This window comes from Somniosus microcephalus, chromosome 5 (assembly GCF_052327205.1).
Source record: "Somniosus microcephalus isolate GS21.2 chromosome 5, FLI_Smic_1.0, whole genome shotgun sequence".
Classification (NCBI taxonomy): domain Eukaryota; kingdom Metazoa; phylum Chordata; class Chondrichthyes; order Squaliformes; family Somniosidae; genus Somniosus; species Somniosus microcephalus.
The window spans coordinates 23,500,007-23,521,219 of record NC_140991.1 but is presented as its reverse complement, the minus strand read 5'-3'; the positions used below and the strand labels follow the sequence as shown (position 1 = coordinate 23,521,219).

General features: G+C 46.7%; 1 protein-coding gene across 6 annotated transcripts in view; it reads right to left on the bottom strand.

The window, feature by feature from the left end:
• Positions 1–2,557: 2,557 nt before the first annotated feature.
• The window catches only part of zbtb47b (zinc finger and BTB domain containing 47b), a 295,680-nt gene continuing 277,024 nt past the window's right edge, over positions 2,558–21,213 (bottom strand). For all 6 annotated transcript variants that reach the window (XM_085987433.1, XM_085987432.1, XM_085987434.1 and 3 more), the window contains exon 6: positions 2,558–7,787. In XM_085987433.1, coding sequence (XP_085843559.1) covers positions 7,387–7,787 — 401 coding nt within the window. In that variant the 3' untranslated portion in view covers positions 2,558–7,386. The remainder of the gene's footprint in view (positions 7,788–21,213) is intronic.

Genomic DNA, 21,213 nt, shown 5'->3' with positions numbered 1-21,213 from the left:
TCGTCAGCGCTCCTTGAAAAACACAAGTCTTTTTTCCTTCCTTCTTAGCACCCGAGGACAGACAAGGAAGGCTCGAGAGTTAGTTGATCTGAGCTGGGGTGGCCGTGGGGACACAACAATTGGCCTCTGTCACTGAGCTAGCAATTTTGAGGAGGAAACAAAAAGTCAGGGTTTCCACTTCTGATCATTGTCCAGTGACTAATGTTGGAAAGTACAAGACATCTGGCGAAGGCAGAAGGGGGTTCGGATATGCTGTCAGCCGACACTCGCTATTCCAGGCTCACAAGAATGGCCGCTTAGGAGAGGTCCCAAACGGTTTGCAGCACCTGCAGGAGAGAAAAGTGTGTTGGGGAGACGGGGGAAGGAGGGAGGAGGAGGAGGAAGACCATTCTCACACACACACACACAAAAAATGCAAAACAAGTTACGTAAATTTTTAAACAGGGCGATAATGGCGAGAATGATAGTTAAATATATTCTTTAAATCATTACTTCTTATTCCTGCCCAATTCAATTCAGCTGCGATTCGCAGCCAAAAAGCAACCTGCCTTTTGTGGGATACATGGAACATTTCTTGTTCCAATCCTCATTTCTTTTTCTGTTACATTGATGACTGTACTGGTGCCGTTTCCTGCTCTAGTCCTGAACTAGATAATTTCATCAACTTTGCTTCCAAATTTCACCCCTCCCTCGCCTTCACACGGTCCCTCTGACTCTTCCCTTCCTCAACTTCTCCATCTTCATTTTTGGGATAGGCTATCGACCAACATCCACGATAAGCCCACCGACTCCCACAGCTACCTTGATTACACTTCCTCCTACCCACTTCCTGTAAGGACTCTATTCCATTCTCCCAGTTTCTCTCTCTGTCGCATCTGTTCGGATGATGCCACCTTCAACACTAGTGCTGCCGATAGGTTTTCTTCATTCCTCAACCGAGGATTCCCCTCCGTTGTGGTTGACACGGCCCTCGACCGTGTCCGTCCCATTTCCTGCACTTCTGCCCTCACCCCTTCCCCTCCCTCCCAGAACCACGATAGGGTTTCTCCGTCTTCACCTTCCACCCCACCAGCCTCCACATTCAACGGATCATCTGACGCCATTTCTGGCACCTCCAAGTGCGATGCCACCACCAAACACATCTTCCCCTCGCCTCCCAGCTTTCCCTCTGCGACACCCTGATCCACCCTTCAATCACACCAACACCTTCCTGTGCAAGCGCAGGAGATGCAACACCTGCCCTTTCACCTCCTCCCTTCCCACCGCCCAGGTTAAACAGCGATTCATTTGTACTTCTTTCAATTTAGTATACTGTATTTGCTGCTCACGATGCGCTCTCCTCTACATTGGGGAGACTATACGCAGACTGGGTGATCGTTTTGCTAAACACCTCTGTTCCTTCCGCAAGTGTGACCCTGAGCCTCAAGTTTCTTGCTGTTTTAATTCTCCGTGTCTCTCCCACTCTGTCCTCGGCCTCCTACACTGTTCCAAATAATCTCAACAGAAGCTCGAGGAACAGCACCTCATCTTTCAATTAGGCACTTTATAACCTACCAGACTCAACACGGAGTTCAATAATTTCAGATCATAACCACTGCTCCCATTTTTTTGGACAGCTGGTAATGGTTCTGCTGTTGCCATTTACAGCTCCTCTAGACCCAGCTTTTGTTTCTTTACTTGTCCCCATACCACCTCCTTTTGCCTTGCGCCATCATCCCTTTTGTCATTTAATCTCTCCTGCCTTCCAGCAGAACACAGACTGTCCCTTTCGTTCATTCCTCCCCTGCTTTCCCTGCCTCTCTATTTCCTTAAAACCTGTTAAAGCTCTAACTTCTTTCAGTTCTAACGAAAGGTCATCGACCTGAAACGTTAACTCTGCTTCTCCCTCCACAGATGATCCGTGACCCGCTGAGTACTTCCAGCATTTTTTGTTTTCATTTCAAATTTCCAGCATCTGCAGAGTTTTGCGTTTGTTTTAGTGAATAGGATTATGCCTAGTTTGGGTTTTATAGAAACATAGAAGATAGGAGCAGGAGTAGGCCATTCGGCCCTTCGAGCCTGCTCCGCCATTTAATGAGATCATGGCTGATCATCCAAATTCAGTACCCTGTCCCTGCTTTCTCCCCATATCCCTTGATCCCTTTAGCCTTTAAGAAATATATCTAACTCCTTCGTGAACATATTTAATGAATTGGCCTCTACTGCCTTCTGTGGTAGAGAATTCCACAGGTTCACCACTCTCTGGGTGAAGAAATTCCTCCTCATCTCAGTCCTAAATGGCTTACCCCTTATCCTTAGACTGTGACCCCTGGTTCTGGACTCCCCCGCCATCGGGAACAGTCTTCCTGCATCCAGTCTGTCTAGTCCTGTTAGAATTTTATAAGTTTTAAAAACACTGAAGACTGTAGAAGGAAAGGGAAAACTGAGGGAGGTGAGGAATTCTACAGTTTCAAGCTCTTGGGAAAGGATGAATTAGAGGCAGAATGCACAAAGATTGTGATAAACTCCAAGTTGGTTGACGGCTATAATTTTTAAAAATACAAGACGTAAACCATAATTTTATTATAATGAAAGAATTTATTTTTCTCAGGAATTAGACAGCAAATCCTGAATACACTATACACTAAGCAATACATAAATGACAGATATAGACTGGTAATTGTAGCACCTATGGACATAATCTTCCTTTAAACCACAAGACTACAACATTCTACATTAATGCTATGTACACAAGATAACTAAGATGTTGTGTTTATGTAGTAAAATATAGAATTAACATACTTATGACTGATACACAAATTTGATTTTAATTTTTTTTTCTTAAACCTAATGCTTTACTAAATGGGCCAAGCTAAATTTTGGCCTTGTATCCACTGAATATTAACTGTAGCATTTCCCCCTATTCAACAAGCTGTACAACACTACCTGAATGAGGCAGTACTACGCAGCCATCTACATCAGTATAATCTTGCTTCAAAAGTAAATCTCTCTGCAAGATAGTGGAATAACTACAGTATGAAGCAGTGTTTTTTTTCCCCCTCGTCTGTGGTCCTTTGGAGGAAGGAATATTATTAGGGATAAGGTGCAAGATTTCATAGTAAAAACAGCTTACCTAAATGAAGCTTATGAATCAATTCACCCATGATTTTATTTTGTACAGCAACAACATTCACTGCAAGATAAGGATGTCAACAAAGGGTTAAAGGCTCCTAATTCAATGTTAACCTTGTTCATGGTTAACCCCTTCCTTCTCAAACTCTGACCATAACGGACAGCCTTCGAACTTAATGTTAAAACCTTCCATGGACATAGCTGGAGACCAAACTTTACTCAATACAGCCTCAGGACTCCGGCAGGCCAAAAGCACGCCAGCTTGAAGTGCTTCCATAAGGAATGGAATGGTAATACGGCCTCAACAGTGGGATGGGTTCCAGAAGTTGTTGCAACTGGAACCAGGACTTAAATTAGTTTTAAAAAGGGATCAATTGTGGCAAAAATGTGATGCCCACAGGTAGCGCCTCCAAAAAAGCCAATGAAATCCTCTTAAAGGTGTCATTCTGAGACTCTCACAGCTGTGTCGCTGATAGACTGCACTGCGCTTGGGTACAATACGTCATTTATCTGTATAGACTTTTCTTGCTTTTTAATGGCAAATGGCCATTTCTGCTTTCTTTGGGATAATTTTGTCAACAAAAAACACTTTTTTTTTTAAAAAAGCTAAGAAAAAGAATATTTTTTGCAGGGGAAAAAAGTTCAATAAAGAGATGAAGGCTGCAAAAAGGAAGCACAGAATCGCACCACCCCCTCTGGCAGCAGCCAGATTAGTGTGTGACTTATTAGCAGACTTAATATATATAATATATATATAAAAAAAAATCAAAGTTGCATACGAATTAAATGCCACGATCTGAAGGAAAAGGAACAGCGGAAATGAACGATTCACATTGTACCGTTTTGTGCAAAGGTTCCCACAACGTGAAGACTCCCCTTCATTCATAGCTTCGTCCTGAACTGCAAACTTCAAAGAAAGTTTGCAGCCACTGTGGTGGATCCTATACAGCACCCCAGAACCCCCGCGGTGCACTGCTGCGACTGAAGAGATTCAGCAGGTTTATTTGCTGATGGCCAGCCGAGGGCTCCTATGGTAGAATACTAAATTTCAATTAAAAGTCGGCAAAAAAGCACTGAATCATCAATACTGAAAACAAGCATCAGGCCGCCCATCCCGTGGATTACTATTGCTCAACGCTGCCGTCGTCCTTTATTTCCTTCTTTTTCTTTTGAGGAGCAAAATAGGCAGAATTCGAAAGTATCAAAAACATTTAATATTAAAAAAAGTCCTATGTCTTTACAATAACCAACTTTTTATTTTCTTTAATATTTTAAACTCTGTATCCGATAAGAGCACATTAAAAATACTGCGATGCTTAACTGACATATTCCTCCTCTCCTCTGTACAATGACAAATACTGCACGTTAAATTCTGTGACAAAATATAGCTTGTGACTTAACAGTGCACTTGCAAACATACTTCGCTCCCCCTGGTACTTACCATTAAATGTAGTAATGATTCCTCTAAAACCTGCAGTTCAGAAACAGAGAATTTCTTCCCTCCCGGTGCAAAATAGTGATTTATATTGTTAAAGCAGCCAATTAGTACATCAATTAAATTGAGTGAATCATTTCCAATTCAATTATTTCAACTGAATTTCCATTATTTTTCAATCCTGCTTCATGACCTGCTGGGTCACTCTTAAGGGTGAGTAGAGAAAGGGAGGGAGATTTAATAATTGCACAAAGATTAATCTGTGGCGGGGATGTAGTGTAGTGTACACCTGATTCAACTCAATGTCGTTCTCAAAACCAAGGCCTCTTGTAGGCCCCAAGGGAAGCAATTACTGCAGCTTTAGTTGGGCCTGAAAAAGTAAGCGAGAGTGCCCACAACTCTCCTTGTAATAATGCTTTAAACATCGAGGTTAGTGTTCAAGTTTCAAGGGATGCTAATACCCATTAGTCCAGTAGAACTGAAGTAGATTAAAATGGCAGCATGTGGAAATGGTTAGGTTCTGGGGTACACTTCCGAAAGAGCTACTCGTGGATTGTGAAAACCCCCCACAACCAGAGAGTTGTGCCGAGTACAAGACCTTTTCGGTAAGGTATATGCAGCAGCAGTATCCGGCCCGCCAACAGAAGACTGCACCTATCCGTTCTCCTCCCTCAGTCTTTCTTACAAAAGTGCACATTTCAGAGCCGCACCATCTTCGAAGTCAAGGCGTCGCAGGCAAATTCGGCTCACTTTGCTCTGCGGCAGGAAGAATACTGCAGCAATGCAGTTAATACCCCTGGGGATTGCATACCACCGCCTGACCAGTTACTGGAAGGGTTACCAAAGCAAAAGCTCAACGAGGGTCAATCACTCGCCAACCATCAATCACACTGCTTATGTGAAGCAGGGCCATAATCGCACTGGATCTTTGCCAATAAAAAAAAGAGCCCTTGCTCAGGGGGAAACTAACCGATGAGGTTTTAATCATAGATTATCGGTGTAACGGCAAAGCCCATATCTGAAACACTCACTGAAGTACGGGTTATAATTGTAACTCCTACATCAGACGCTGTGAAAGCCACTGGCGTAGCTGGGCTGTCTGCTGACCCATTAATGTACCTTTAGCTCCAAACACAAAAGAGAACCCCTCCCCCCACCAACTCTTAGCACCAAGTCACACTTATAATTTTACCAGAGTTTCGATCTAAGCCCATCACATGGTTTAGATGACTGAACTGCAGCTACATTTGATGGTGGTAGTGGGAGGAGGGCTAGAAACGCTTCTGTGCTGTGCACCCATGTCTATTATTACCTCGACGGTGTCTATCCAAACTTTGCAACTCAATTCACTTGAGTCCTTTAAGGCAACCATTTGCAAGAGAACTTCATCTCCTTGTCTTTTTTTTCTCCCCTGGATCTCCAAAGGTGTAAGGGCCATGAACAGAGCAAAAGTCCTCATCGCCAGCTGTAACTTCGAGCACCACATTCACCAATATTTTTTTTAATTGTTGAGGTTTCAACGCCCTGACGCTCCTTGCCTGACTTTCACCGTGTGCCGCTTTTTCAGCCCAGTCCATCACGTTCGTTTCTGTTGGGCGCAGTGCAGAATGACCAGATTTCCTCCAGAGCTGCACGAACCCAGTTTCGCTCCCGTTAGGCCTCAGTCGCCCTCCCCGACCAGTTCTGTAAGAAGTATTGGAACAGTCTGTCCTTCTGTTGCACTTCAAATGGTTAAAAGGAAAAATTTATTTCTGCATCTATTAGCTCTGCCTTCCTATTAAAAGCCACAGTGCTCATGATCATCAAGTGCTAACTTGGTCCTCCAAAAAAAAAGGTCCCCCAGAGATGTCCAAAAATTTTGGAGGCAAAATAAGACAGTAAAAGTGAGCTTGGTTGGATTGGGGGGGGGGGGGGGGGGGGGGGAGGGAAGCACATTTTACAATCCGCCCCGGTCCCAAAACCCAGGCTCCTAACTGCCTAGGGAGAAGCCCTACTTTCTGTGACTGATCTCGCCAGTCTTCCCCTCTTTGGTTTCTGTACTTGGCCACAAGCTGGAGCCCCTCGGTTCTACTGATTCTGATCCTCTCGCCTCAGTTGCTTCTGTGGTAGGCCACGCAGTCCACGGTAAAATAAACACTGTTCCAGTTCACTTATAGGACACGACACTGGCTGCTAAAACGTCAAGTCTGTTAGGCGCACTGCAGTAAATGGTTAAACTTGCTACACACAAGCACAGCTTGCTTTACTTAACTAAACCCTTGTTAAAAATAGCAGGTTACAGATTGGAGGCTCGAAGGGGTGGGGGGGAGAGGGGGCGGGAAGGGGAAAGAATCCCACATTACCTTGCTAGATAAGTATATCATGAACACATTTATGAAGGGCCGCTTGCTTAGCTTCTTTGCCCTCTGGTTGCACTCTACATTAAATCTGTACATGTCCTTCTTGCATTATATGCTGCAGGGATATATTTGCGTTCGAAAATTCTAACACAAAAGATTTTTTTTAGTGAGAGCGGTTTAAGTCTATGGATGCCTTTAAAAGTAGTTCAGACTAGTCGATACTAGTCTTTAGTCCTATACGACATAAAAAAAATCCTTTGTCTACATCCTTACTGTAAATAATACACCAAAATAGTTTTTTTTGTTACATAAATCAGTCATGAACTTTTTCAAGGTTGCTTGACTCTTCGTCCCCATCCTCTAAGTATGCCCCCTTTGGTTATATTCCTTCCAGGTAACAGAGTATATATAGCGTCACACCTGGTGCACGCTTCTGACCGTTTGCTACAGTCATTTGTCTCTTCTTTTGTTTGGAGAGGAAAAAAAACCCCACACAGCCGTTCAATTGTTGTTGGCGTTTATCCGTCCGGCTGGAAAGAGGGGTGGCGGCGGCGGGAGGTGGGGGGGAGGGGGGAGGGTCGGAGGGAGGGAGTGGAGGAGAGGCAGCGGGAGGGAGTGAGGGTGGGAGTGGGGGTGCGACTGGGGGTGGGCGATGAGGGGGTTGCTGGAGTTGGGGGGCGTGACGGAGGTGAGGCTCAGGGGGTTGCTGTCTGCGGTGATGGGGTTGGTGACCCGGAAGCACTTCTCCTTGTGCGCCTTGAGCATGTTGGAGAAGCGGAAGCGCTGGCCGCAGACATCGCACGGGTACGGCTTCTCGCCAGTGTGCGTCCGGCGATGGCGTTTCATGTTTGGTCGGCTGGTGAAGCTCTTGCCGCAGATTTCACAGATGTACGGTTTCTCCCCTGGAAGCAAAAAAGGAAAGATTCATTTTTTGGGTTTAAACTCAGCGATCAGTGATACGGATAAACCCCCCCCCCCTCCTCAACCTGCAACTCTGATCTGCCACCACCAAGGTACAGTAGTGTAGTGGTTACTGGTCCAGAGAACATAGAATAATACAGTACAGGAGGACGACAAATTGGCCCATCAAGCCTGTGCCAGCTCTTTGAAAGAGGTGTCCAATTAGTCCCACTCCCCTGCTATTTCCCCATGGCCCTGTAAATTTCTTCCCTTGTTTCATTGAACAAGTTCAAATCACACCGCGGCAGTTAAAAAATTCTGGAAATAAAAAGCAGGTGTTGGTAAAAGTGACCGTGAAGCTGTCGGCTTGTTGTAAATACCCAACTGGCTCACTGATGTCCTTTAGGGAAGGAAACCTGGCGTCCTTGCCCGATCTGGCCTACATGTGACTCCAGTCGCACAGCAAAGTGGTTGGCTTGTAACTGCCCTCCGGTGGTCTACCAAACTGTTACCAGTGGTTCGAGAAGGCCTACTACCAGCTTCTCAGGGCAACTGGGGATGGACAATAAGTGCTGGCCTTGCTAGCGACACCCGCATCCCAAGAATGAGTATTTTAAAAAAGTGAACCAAAGGCAGCTAATGCCATTAAGTAAAGCGGGATCAGAAGTAGCCGCGAGGCAAGACGGATCGCTAAGACCAGAAGCAGCAGACAGAGCTAGGCTTTGGATTCACCGGCATGCTAAAACACTGAAGGGTTCAACATGGCGACTTGGTGAGTACACAATTTCCGGTCGCACAGCACTGTGAAGTGGTAAATCACCTCCATCATGACCCAGCATTACAGTTATTCATTATAGAATCATAGAATGATACAGCACAGAAAGAGGCCATTCGGCCCACCATGCCTATGCCAGCTCTTTGAAAGAGCGGTCCAATTAGTCCCACTTCCCTGCTCTTTCCCCATAGCCCTGTATATTTTTCTTGTTCAAGTGTTTATTCAATTCCTTTTGAAAGTTACTATTGAATCTGCTTCCACCGCCCTTTCAGGCAGCGCGTTCCAGATCATCATAACTCGCTGCGTAAAAATTAATTTGCTCATCTCCCCCCCTGGTTCTTTTGGCAATTATCTTTCTGGTCTCCTTATTTACTCTATCAAAACTCTTCATGATTTTGAACACCTCCAGTAAACCTCCCCTAAAACTTCTCTGCCCCAAGGAGAACAATTCCAGCGTCTCTAATCTCGCCACGTAAGTGTCGCATCTTTTTTCTTTTAAAAAACCCCCCACCATTTTCTAATCATTTGTCTCAGCAAATGGCTCAGCAAACTCGCCTCTAGCTTCAACGAGCAGCTTAACATCCGTTGTTTCGCCTCCGTCTATTTAGGAGATAAAACATTCATGCAAGCTTCCCACCACAGCCACATCATCTCATCCATCAGTATCAAGAGAGATCTAGAACGTCATACTTCTATACAATTTTTTTCCCTTTAACATCAGCCGAGTGCTCAGTCTTTGTAACTGAACCTCAACAGCGTACGTCCGCTGGCTATCCTGCAATGAGCAGCACCACAGCCGGCGAGTGTCCCACTCTCAGCAGACATCCACAACTTCCAGCGTAAGCCATTGGAAAGCAAGTGTGGGAGCAAGCCCCCGCCAGATCCCCAATGCAACTCTGGCCGAGATCAGTTGATGCGGGACAGACTGGCGCAAATGGCTCAGTACAACATTGGGCTGTGTATTTCCCCACTAGGCCACCAGAGAAAGAATGAACTTGCATTTATACCTTTCACGGCCTCAGGACGTCCCAAAGCGCTTCACAGCCAAATAAAGCACTTTTTGGAGTGTAGTCACTGTTGTGATGCAGGAAACGTGGCAGGCAATTTGCGCACAGCAAGCTCCCACAAACGGCAATGAGAAAATGAGCAGATAATCTGGGTTCTTTTTTATTTAAAAAGTGTTGTTGGTTGAGGGCTAAATATTGGCCAGGACACTGGGGCGAACTCCCCCCCCCACTGCTCTTCTTCGAAAAAGAGTGCCCTGGGATCTTTTACATCCACCCGAGAGGGAGGTGGAAATGCAGCTTTACATTGGTGAATTCAAACGGAAGGGTAAACGTGGCATTCTGCACAATTTGATGATGTACCGGCAAACAAGGTGGCAGGTGGTAGCATAGGCTTTTCAGTACAGCAGACAGTGGTTGCCATGCTGACGGGAAAAGCAGAATACAACCCCAAGCAAGACAAACAAACCAAATGGTCACAAACACAATCCCAAAATAAGATTCGCGCAGCAGAAAAGTAATAAGGAACTCATCAGCCAACTAAACAATTAAACAGATTATCTGGTCATTGTCACATTGTTGTTTATGGGATCTTGCTGTGTGCAAATTGGCTGACGTGTTACCCTACATTACAACAATGACTACATTTCAAACAGTAATTGGTTGTGAAGTGCTTTGGGATGTCCTGAGGTTGTTCAGTTCATTGGGCTTTTCATAAGTTATTCATTCCTCTCCCCATTTTACTTCGCCCCACTGGGGAGAGAAGGCAGGCGATCTGCTGTGAGCTCTGCAGCCAACTGCACTGGGCCGTGCGAATACAGGCAGAGAGCACTCGCTCACGGGTACATCCCCGCCTGGCAGAATCGGGTACTCGCTGCGTGCGACTTTTACGACAAAACCGCTTTGAGGGCATGAAACGCAAATCCAAATTTGTGGATTGGATGGAGAATCAGTAACACTCCGATTCTACTGCCAAGCATCAGCCGATTTTTTTTCTTTGCATAATAAGATTTTGATTTATGTACGAAATCACAGGCAGTAAACCTCCTGCCCAGCCAGAGACAAGACAGGTTAAAAATATACAGCTGGTCCGGCAGCAATTGAAACAGAACAGACAGCTGAAACATTTGGGTGGAGACTTTGCAGAGTTCTGATCAGGGGTTTCTACCCAAAGACGGTGACCTGTGGTTTCTCTCATCAGATACTGTGCACCTGCAGCATATTCTGTTCTTATTTCAGGTTTGCAGCATTCACCAGCTCTGTCAGGGTATAGGGTTGAACAGAACCGAATCGGAGTTTTCTTACCCACTTGCATCCAGACACTAACTCGGAAGGAGCGTGCGGTAGGGGAACAGATTCAATACAATGCATCTGTCACACTCTATCCGGATACAAGGCAGCAACCGGGGAACTACAATTGGCCTCAGTGCCCTTGAGCTAGGAGGGTGGGATAGGACGTGCAGTAGGGTGTTCACTCCTAACTATTACTGGAAAATACATGTTTGTGGAGAACAGCATTAGGTTGGCCTATGGCGGCCTGCTAATGCGGACTGTCTAGTCTGACGCGGAATGAGTAACCACTCGGACCTTCACCTTCACATGGTCCATCTCCGACTCTTCCCTTCCCTTCCTTGACTTCTCCGTCTCCATTTCTGGCGATCGGCTTTCAACAAACATCCACTACAAGCCCACCGACTCCCACAGCTACCTGGACTACACTTCCTCCCACCCCGCTTCCTGTAAGGACTCTATTCCTTTCTCCCAGTTTCTCCGTCTCCGCCGCGTCTGTTCTGACGATGCCACCTTCCATACTAGTGCTTCTGACATGTCTTCCTTTTTCCTCAACCGAGGATTCCCCTCTACCGTGGTTGACACGGCCCTCGACCGTGTCCGTTCTATTTCCCGCACTTCTGCTCTCACCCCTGCCCCTCCCTCCCAGAACCACGATAGGGTTCCCCTTGTCCTCACCTTTCACCCCACCAGCCTCCACATTCAACGGATCATCCTCCGCCATTTCCGCCACCTCCAACGTGATCCCACCACCAAACACATCTTCCCCTCACTTCCCCTTTCAGCATTCCGAAGGGACCGCTCCCTCCGCGACACCCCGGTCCACTCCTCAATCACCCCCAACAGCCCTGCTCCTTCACCTGGCACCTTCCCGTGCAAGCGCAGGAGATGCAACACATGCCCTTTTACCTCCTCCCTTCCCACTGTCCAGGGCCCCAAACACCCCTTCCAGGTGAAACAGCTATTTACTTGTACTTCTTGCAATTTAATATACTGTATTCGCTGCTCACGATGCGGTCTCCTCTACATTGGGGAGACCAAACGCAGATTGGGCGACTGCTTTGCGGAACACCTCCGTTCAGTCCGTACGGGTGACCCTGAGCTTCCGGTCGCCTGTCACTTTAATTCACCGCTTCACTCCCACTCTGATCTCTCTGTCCTCGGGCTATTGCATTGTTCCAATGAAGCTCAAGGTAAGCTCGAGGAACAGCACCTCATCTTTCGATTGGGCACTTTGCAGCCTGCCGGACTCAACATTGAGTTCAACAATTTCAGATAATTATCCCTGCCCCCATTTTTCATGCAGTATGATTTTTGCCACTCCCATTTGCAACATTTCATCTTTCCTGCCTCTTACAAAAGTACAGGGTGTTCTTTCTATTCCTTCCTCCCCTCCTAACCGCCCCCCCCCTGTCTCTGCACCTGCTTAATATCTGTTACATCTCCAGCTTTTTCCAGTTCTGATGAAGGGTCCCAGACCTGAAACGTTAACTCTGTTTCTCTCTCCACGGATGCTGCCTGGCCTGCTGAGTATTTCCAGCATTTTCTGTTGTTATTTCAACCACTCGGACAAGATAGCTGAACGCCAAGCGCTTGTGGAACTGCATCCAACAAGAGAAGGAAAGAAGTTTGGAGACTGAAAAGATATTCTTTCTTTTCATGCTGATGCATTTCCACATCACGAGGGGAGTACACGAACCACTTCACGTTAAAAAAAAAGTATCATTTTACAGAACTCCTGGTACAGACACATGACTGTTAAAAGCATCAGCTTGAGCCGAGCACCCAACTTCCCCAGGCGTAGGTTTTATGTACTCAGTGTGGTTCACATCATCAGTACAGGAAACTCTCGATTTACCGGCACCCAAACAACCGGAAATCTCGGTTAACCGGCAAAATTCAGGAGTAGGTTCAGTTAAGTTTTTCTTCACATTAGTGGCCGTTTCTTGATTCTTGGCTGTGTAATCGGGGGTTCCTGCACTTGTTGCTAAGCAACAGGGACGCTTGGTCTGTGGCCGGGCTTCTTGCAGCTGTTGCTAAGCAACAGGGAAGCCTGGATTTGTTGCTGTGTACGGAGCTCTCGTACCTTTTAACTATAACTCTCTGTAATCCGGACTTTTTGATAAACCGGCACCACGCCGGTCCCGGATAAAAAAAGAGTTTCCTGTGTATTGAATTACTATCTAAAAAGGTCCGATAGCACACATTAGAGCCGAGGACAGATACTCCCACCGGCCCGAGGTCAAGCAGCCAGCGGGTTTGCCCTTTCGATTTGGAAACACAAAAGTTATGGCCAATTTCAACAACGGTGTCAATTTTTCACCAAAGTTTTGAACGTACGATCGAACACCAAATGACTTACTTGTTTGACCGCCAAGAGACAAAACTGCAGTCACCTGGCATTCACCGGGCCTGGTCAGCTGCCTGATACAACAGCACTGAGGCTTGTGCATCACTTGAACAGAAATTGCAGAGGTGAGGGAGGAGGAGAAAAAGACTGGCAATAAATTGGTGATTCGCAGCCTGGCCGGCAGCGGCTTAAGTGGGCTGTCACTGGCACCACTCATTTTGTCTCCCTATATATAAATAATCTGGATTTAAAGGGGTGGATATCAAATTTTGCTGATGATTATCAAGCCAAGGAGCAGCAGCAAAATAGCAGGAAGGATGCAGGAGGTTAGGAGAAAGAACCTGCATTTATGCAGCACTTTACACAACCTCAGGACTCCACAAAGTGCTTCACAGTCAGCAAAGTACTTTTGAAGTGTTGCCCCTGCTGTAATGTAGGAAACACAGCAGCCAATGAACAGCTAGCAAGATCCCACAAAAAGCGATGAGATAAATGACCAGTTAATCTGTTTTAGTGATAATGGCTGAGGGATAAACATTGTCCGTGGGAGAACGCCCCTGCTCTTTGAATAGTGCCATGGTATATTTTACGTCCGCCTGAAAAGGCAGATGGGGCCTCAGTTTAATGTCTCACCTGAAAGACGGCACCACTGACAATGCAGCACTCCCTCGGTTCTGCACTGGCGTGTCAGACTAGTTTATGTGCTCAAGGCTCTGGTGTGGGGCTTGAACTCACAACCTTCTGACTCTGACTAAAGGAAGACAAGCAGACTAAGAGAATGGGCAATGGGGTTGACTTTTAAGCGCCCTCTGAAATGGCCTAGCAAGCCACTCAGTTGTACACAACCGCTACTAAAAACAATAATGGCCCAGAAATTCGGGTCCCCACGGGCGAGTACGCACTGGGTACTCGCGCGTAGGCCCAACGAAAGTGCCGGTTTCGTGCATGCACTGCGCATGTGCGGGAAACCGGAACTTCCGTTCCCCTAAAAGGGGTTGAGAGGTGGAACGCGTGCGCCGGAGAGGCAGCGCGTGCGCATCGAACTTACATTTTTTTTGCAGGTTTCCCCGGGAGGGTAAGTCTCCAGCAGTTACACATGTAAAAAGCAGGCGCAAGGCCTGCTTTTAACAAGGTAAGTGGTGAATTAATTAAAATTAAAACATTTTTTCCACAGGTTTATTATTTTTAAATACGTTAAAGAAAGGTAAGTTTATTTTTAGCCCCGTTAGAAAATGTAATTAATTTTTTCAAAAATTTAAATTATTGTTTGAAATAGTTATTTCATGTAATTTATAGTTATTTTAAAAATGTGATGTTTAAAAAAAAAAATATTTGAAGTTTGAGTTATGTTTTGGGGCTTATAGTATTTATAGGTTTGACAGATCCTGTCAAATTTATGAATGAAGCATTCCCTGCTACCATTGGCTCTCCATGGCCCATGTGATCCCAGGGGACGCATCGAACTAACTGTGCCCCGGGATACATAAGCACTGCGCGCCGGCAGTTGGAGGAGGCCCAGGATCGGAATACCACGCGGGCCCGCAGCACAACGGCCGTGGGAAGCCTCCGACCCGAATTTCTGGGCCAATAAGAATAAAACCGGATGGACCACCCGGTATCGACCTCGGCACCGGCTTCGGACACAACAAAGGCACACCCAGCCCAGTCGACCCTGCAAAGTCCTCCTCACTAACATCTGAGGACTGGTGCCAAAATTGGGAGAGCTGTCCCACAGACTAGTCAAACAACAGCCTGACATAGTCATACTCACAGAATCATACCTTTCAGCCAATGCCCCAAACTCCTCCATCACCATCCTTGGGTATGTCCTGTCCCACCGGCAGGACAGACCCACCACAGGTGGTGGCCCTGGGAGTCCTCAGCATCGACTCTGGACCCCATGAAGTCTCATGACTTCAGGTCAAGCATGGGCAAGGAAACCTCCTGCTGATTACCACCTACCGCCCTCCCTCAGCTGATGAATCAGTACTCCTCCATGTTGAACACCACTTGGAAGAAGCACTGAGGGTAGCAAGGGCACAGAATGTACTCTGGGTGGGAGACTTCAATGTCCATCACCAAGAGTGGCTCGGTAGCACCACTACTGACCGAGCTGGTCGAATCCTGAAGGACATAGCCGCCAGACTAGGACTGCGGCAGGTGGCGAGAGAACCAACACGAGGGGAAAAAACCTACAAGACCTCGTCCTCACCAATCTACCTGTCGCAGATGCATCTGTCCATGACAGCATTGGTAGCAGTGACCACCACAGTCATTGTGGAGACGAAGTCCCGTCTTCACACTGGGGACACCCTCCATCGTGTTGTGTGGCACTACCACTGTGCTAAATGGGATAGATTCAGAACAGATCCAGCAGCTCAAAACTGGGCCTCCATGAGGCGCTGTGGGCCATCAGCAGCAGCAGAATTGTATTCCACCACAATCTGTAACCTCATGGCCCAGCATATCCCTCACTCTACCATTACCATCAAGCCAGGGGACCAATTCTGGTTGTAGAAGAGCATGACGGGAGCAGCACCAGACGTACCAAAAAATGAGGCGCCAACCTGGGGAAGCTGCAACACAGGACTACATGCATGCTAAACAGCGGAAGCAGCATGCTATAGACAGGGCTAAGTGATCCCACAATCAACGGATCAGATCAAAGCTCTGCAGTCCTGCCACATCCAGTCATGAATGGTGGTGGATAATTAAACAACTAATGTGAGGAGGAGGCTCCATGAATATCCCCATCCTCAGTAATGGTGGAGCCCAGCACACGAGTGCAAAAGACAAGGCTGAAGCGTTTGCAACCATCTTCAGCCAGAATTGCCGAGTGGATGATCCACATTGGCTTCTGTGATGGTGGGGACCTCAGGAGGAGACCAGTCTTCAGCCAATTCGATTCACTCCACGTGATATCAAGAAACAGCTGAGTGCACTGGATACAGCAAAGGCTGTGGGCCCCGACAACACCCCAACTGTCGTGCTGAAGACTTGTACTCCAGAACTAGCCGTGCCTCTAGCCAAGCTGTTCCAGTACAGCTGCAACACTGGCATCTACTCAACAATGTGGAAAACTGCCCAGGTGTGTCCTGTCCACAAAAAGCTGGACAAATCCAATCCAGCCAATTACCGCCCCATCAGTCTACTCTCAATCATCAGCAAAGTGATGGAAGGTGTCGTCGACAGTGCTATCAAGCGGCACTAACTCACCAATAACCTGCTCCCCAAAGCTCAGCTTGGGTTCCACCAGGACCACTCGGCTCCAGACCACATTACAGCCTTGGTCCAAACATGGACTAAAGAGCTGAATTGTAGAGGTGAGGTGAGATTGACTGCCCTTGACATCAAGGCAGCATTTGACCAAGTGTGGCATCAAGGAACCCTAGTAAAACTGAAGTCAATGGGAATCAGGGGGAAAACGCTCCACTGGCTGGAGTCATACCTAGCACAAAGGAAGATGGTTGTGGTGATTGAAGGTAAATCATCACAGCCCCAGGACATCGCTGCAGGAGTTCCTCAGTGCAGTGTCCTAGGCCCAATCATCTTCAGCTGCTTCATCAATGACCTTCCCTCCATCAAAAGGTCAGAAGTGGAGATGTTCGCTGATGATTGCACAGTGTTCAGCGCCATACATAACTCCTCAGATAATGAAGCAGTCCATGCCCGAATGCAGCAAGACCTGGATGACATTCAGGCTTGGGCTGATAAGTGGCAGGTAACATTCGCGCCACACAAATGCCAGACAATGACTATCTCCACCAAGCGAGAGTCTAACCACCGCCGCTTGACATTCAACGGCATTACCATCGCCGAATCCCCCACCATCAACATCTTGGGAATCACCATTGACCAGAAACTTAACTGGACCAGCCACATAAATACTGCGGCTACAAGAGCAGGTCAGAGTCTGGGTATTCTGCGGTGAGTGTCTCACCTCCTGACTCCCCAAAGCCTTTACACCATCTACAAGGCACAAGTCAGGAGTGTGATGGAATACTCTCCACTTGCCTGGATGAGTGCAGCTCCAACAACACTCAAGAAGCTCGACACCATCCAGGACAAAGCAGCCCGCTTGATTGGCACCCCATCCACCACCTTAAACATTCACTCCCTCCACCACCAGCGTACCGTGGCTGCAGTGTGTACCATCTGCAAGATGCACTGCAGCAACGCGCCAAGGCTTCTTCAGCAGCACCTCCCAAACCCGCGACCTCTACCACCTAGAAAGACAAGGGCAGCAGGCGCATGGGAACACCACCACCTCCAAGTTCCCCTCCAAGTCACACAGCATCCTGACTTGAAAATATATCGCCGTTCCTTCATCATAGCTGGGTCAAAATCCTGGAACTCCCTTCCTAACAGCACTGTGGGAGTACCTTCACCACGCGGACTGCAGCGGTTCAAGGCGGCAGCTCACCACCACCATCTCAAGGGTAACTAGGGATGGGCAACAACTGCTGGCCTTGCCAGCGATGCCCACATCCAAGGAACTAATACATTTTTAAAAATGTGGCAAATGCAGTTTAATACAGATAATGTGAGGCAATACATTTTGGAGAACAAGAATACCCTAGGAATCCCCTGGACCTCATGGTCCACTTCCTAGGGTTTTGAAAGAGGTGGCTATAGAGATAGTGGTTCTCATGGATTCAAAGGTCGCAAATGTAACACCACTATTTAAGAAAGGAGGGAGAGAGAAAACGGGGAACTACAGACCAATTACCTTGTCATCAGTAGTAGGGAAAATGCTAGAATCTATTATTAAGGACGTGGTAACGGGGCACTTAGAAAATAATAATAGGATTATTAGGACAGTCGACACGGATTTATGAAAGGGAAATTGTGTTTGACGAATCTGTTAGAGTTTTTTGAGGTTGTAACTAGCAGAATGGATAAGGGGGCACCAGTGGATGTGGTGTATTTGGATTTTCAGAAGGCATTCGATAAAGTGCCACACAAGAGGTTATTAAACAAAATTAGGGCTCATGGGATTGGGGATAATATACCAGCATGGATTGAGGATTGGTTAACGGACAGAAAACAGAGAGTAGGAATAAACGGGTCATTTTCGGGTTGGCAGGCTGTAACTAGTGGGGTACCGCAAGGATCAGTGCTTGGGCCTCAGCTATTCACAATCTACATTAATGATTTGGATGAGGGGACCAAATGTAATAGATCCAAGTTTGCTGATGATACAAAGCTGGGTTGGAATGTAAGTTGTGAGGAGGATGCAAGGAGGCTTCAAGGAGATATAGACAGGCTAAGTGAACGGGCAAGAATATGGCAAATGGAATATAATGTGGCGAAATGTGAAGTTATCCACTTTGGTAGGAAAAATAGAAAAGCAGAGTATTTTTTAAATGGTGAGAGATTGGGAAATGTTGGTGTTCAGAGGGACCTGGGTGTCCTTGTACACCAATCACTGAAAGTTAACATGCAGGTACAGCAAGCAATTAGGAAAGCAAATGGTATGTTGGCCTTTATTACAAGAGGATTTGAGTATAAGAGTAAAGACATCTTATTGCAATTATACAGGGCCCTGGTGAGACCACACCTGGAGTATTGTGTACAGTTTTGGTCTCCTTACCTAAGGAAGGATATACTTGCCATAGAGGGAGTGCAACGAAGGTTCACCAGACTGGTTCCTGGGATGGGGGGATTGTCCTGTGAGGAGAGATTGAGTAGACTAGGCCTATATTCTCTAGCGTTTAGAAGAATGAGGTGTGATCTCATTGAAACATACGAAATTCTTACAGGGTAGATGCAGGGAGGATGTTTCCCCTGGCTGGGGAATCTAGAACCAGGGGTCACAGTCTCAGAATAAGGGGTCGGCCATTTAGGACTGAGATGAGGAGAAATTTCTTCATTCAGAGGGTGGTGAATCTTTGGAGTTCTCTACCCCAGAGGGCTGTGGAGGCTCAGTCGTTGAGTATATTCAAGACAGCGATCGATAGATTTTTGGATATTAAGGGAATCAAGGGAGGTGGAGATAGCGCAGGAAAGTGGAGATGAGGTAGATCAGCCATGATCTTATTGAATGGCGGAGCAGGCTCGAGGGGGCCAAATGGCCGACTCCTGCTCCTATTTCTTATGGTCTTATGTTCTAATAGAAATATACCTTAATGGTAAATTTCTTATTTTGGATAAATACTTGAAGGGGAAAAATTTGCAGGGCTATTGGGAAAGAGCAGGGGAGCGGGACTAATTGGATGGCTCTTTCAAACAACTGGCACAGGGATGATGGGCTGAATGGCCTCCTTCTGTGTTGTATGCACGATTCTGTAATACAGGGAAGGAGCAAAGGGATTTAGATACCCAAAGGCATAAATCCTCAAGTTAGGTGGACAGCCTGAAAGTCACTGTAAAGGGAAATGGGATTAGAAACATAGAAGGAGTAGTAGGCTATTCGGCCCTTCGAGCCTGCTCCGCCATTCAATGTGATCATGGCTGATCATACAAACTATCCCACCCGATCCCCGTAACCCCTACACCAACACATATCCCACCCTATCCCCGTAACCCCACGTATTTAATCCACCTAACACTAAGGGTCAATTTATCATAGCCAATCAACCTAACCCGCACATCTTTGGACTGTGGGAGGAAACCGGAGCACCCGGAGGAAACCCACGCAAACACGGGGAGAATGTGCAAACTCCACACAGACAGTCACCCGAGGCCGGATTCGAACCCGGGTCCCTGGCACTGTGAGGCAACAGTGCTAACCACTATGCCACCGTGCTGCCCATCTGGGGTGTACATAAACAAAGAGATCATGATGACTACAAAACGATGGTTAATGAACGTCTGGAATACGTGAGCTGAATCCCACCACGGCAGCTGGGCAATTTAAATTCAGTCAATTAAATAAATCTGGAATAAAAAGCTAGTATCGGTAACGGTGACCATGAAACTATCGGATTGTCGTAAAAACCCATCTGGTTCACTAATGTCCTTTAGGGAAGGAAATCTGCCGTCCTTACCTGATCTGGCCTATATTTGACTCCAGACCCACAGCAATGTGGTTGACTCTTATCTGCCCTCTGAAATGTCCTAGCAAGCTACTCGGTTGTATTCAATAAGACAGCTCACCTCCACCTTCTCGAGGGCAATTAGGGATGGGTAATAAATGCTGGCCGTGCCAGCGACGCCCACATCCCAGGAACGAATAAAAAAAACCTTTACTTGTCCCATTACCATTCCCTTTTGCCTCACACCATCATCCCTTTTGTCATTTAATCTCCCCTCTCTTCCACCCCATCACAGACCTTCCCTTTTGTTCTTTCCTCCTCACCCCCCTTTCCCTGCCCCTGTACTTGCTTAAAACCTGTTACATCTCCAACATCTCCCGGTTCTGATGACACGTCATCGACCTGAAACGTTAAGTTTGTTTCTCTCTCCCCAGATGCGCTCTGACCTACTGAGGATTTCCAGCATTTTCTGTTTTTATTTCTGGAATACTCTATGTAGTTTTCAGCTCCTCGCTATTGGAAGGAATAGCTGTAGAGAGCATGCAAAGCAGATTTACCAGGATGCTCCCAGGGTTCAGAGGTCTAAGCTGCAAGGAAAGGATAGAGAAACTAGTGCTGTAGTCACTCGAACTGCGAATATGGTGGAGGCATTTGATGGAGAAGTTTAAAATGATACAAGTGGACAATATGAGCATCGATAGTCTCCTTTAAAAGATTATGGTATTTTAAAAAGGTACTGGATAATAATTACAGGAAAAGTTCTGATATCCGGCACCGACGGGACCGGCGTGTTGCCGATCTATCAAAAGTGCCGGACATGCAAAGTCAACGTTGAAGCATACGGAGATGAAAATCTCCGTATTTGACAACAAACACTGTTGCTCAGCAACAGCTCGTAAACACTCGGCCCGTACCTTGAAGCGTCTCTGAAGCTGTTGCGAAGCTCCAAAGACGCTTTCCAGAGCCTGCCTGTTAACAGAATGCTAGGAGAAGAAAAAAAAACTAACTAAAACGGCTGCTGATTTCTGCCGT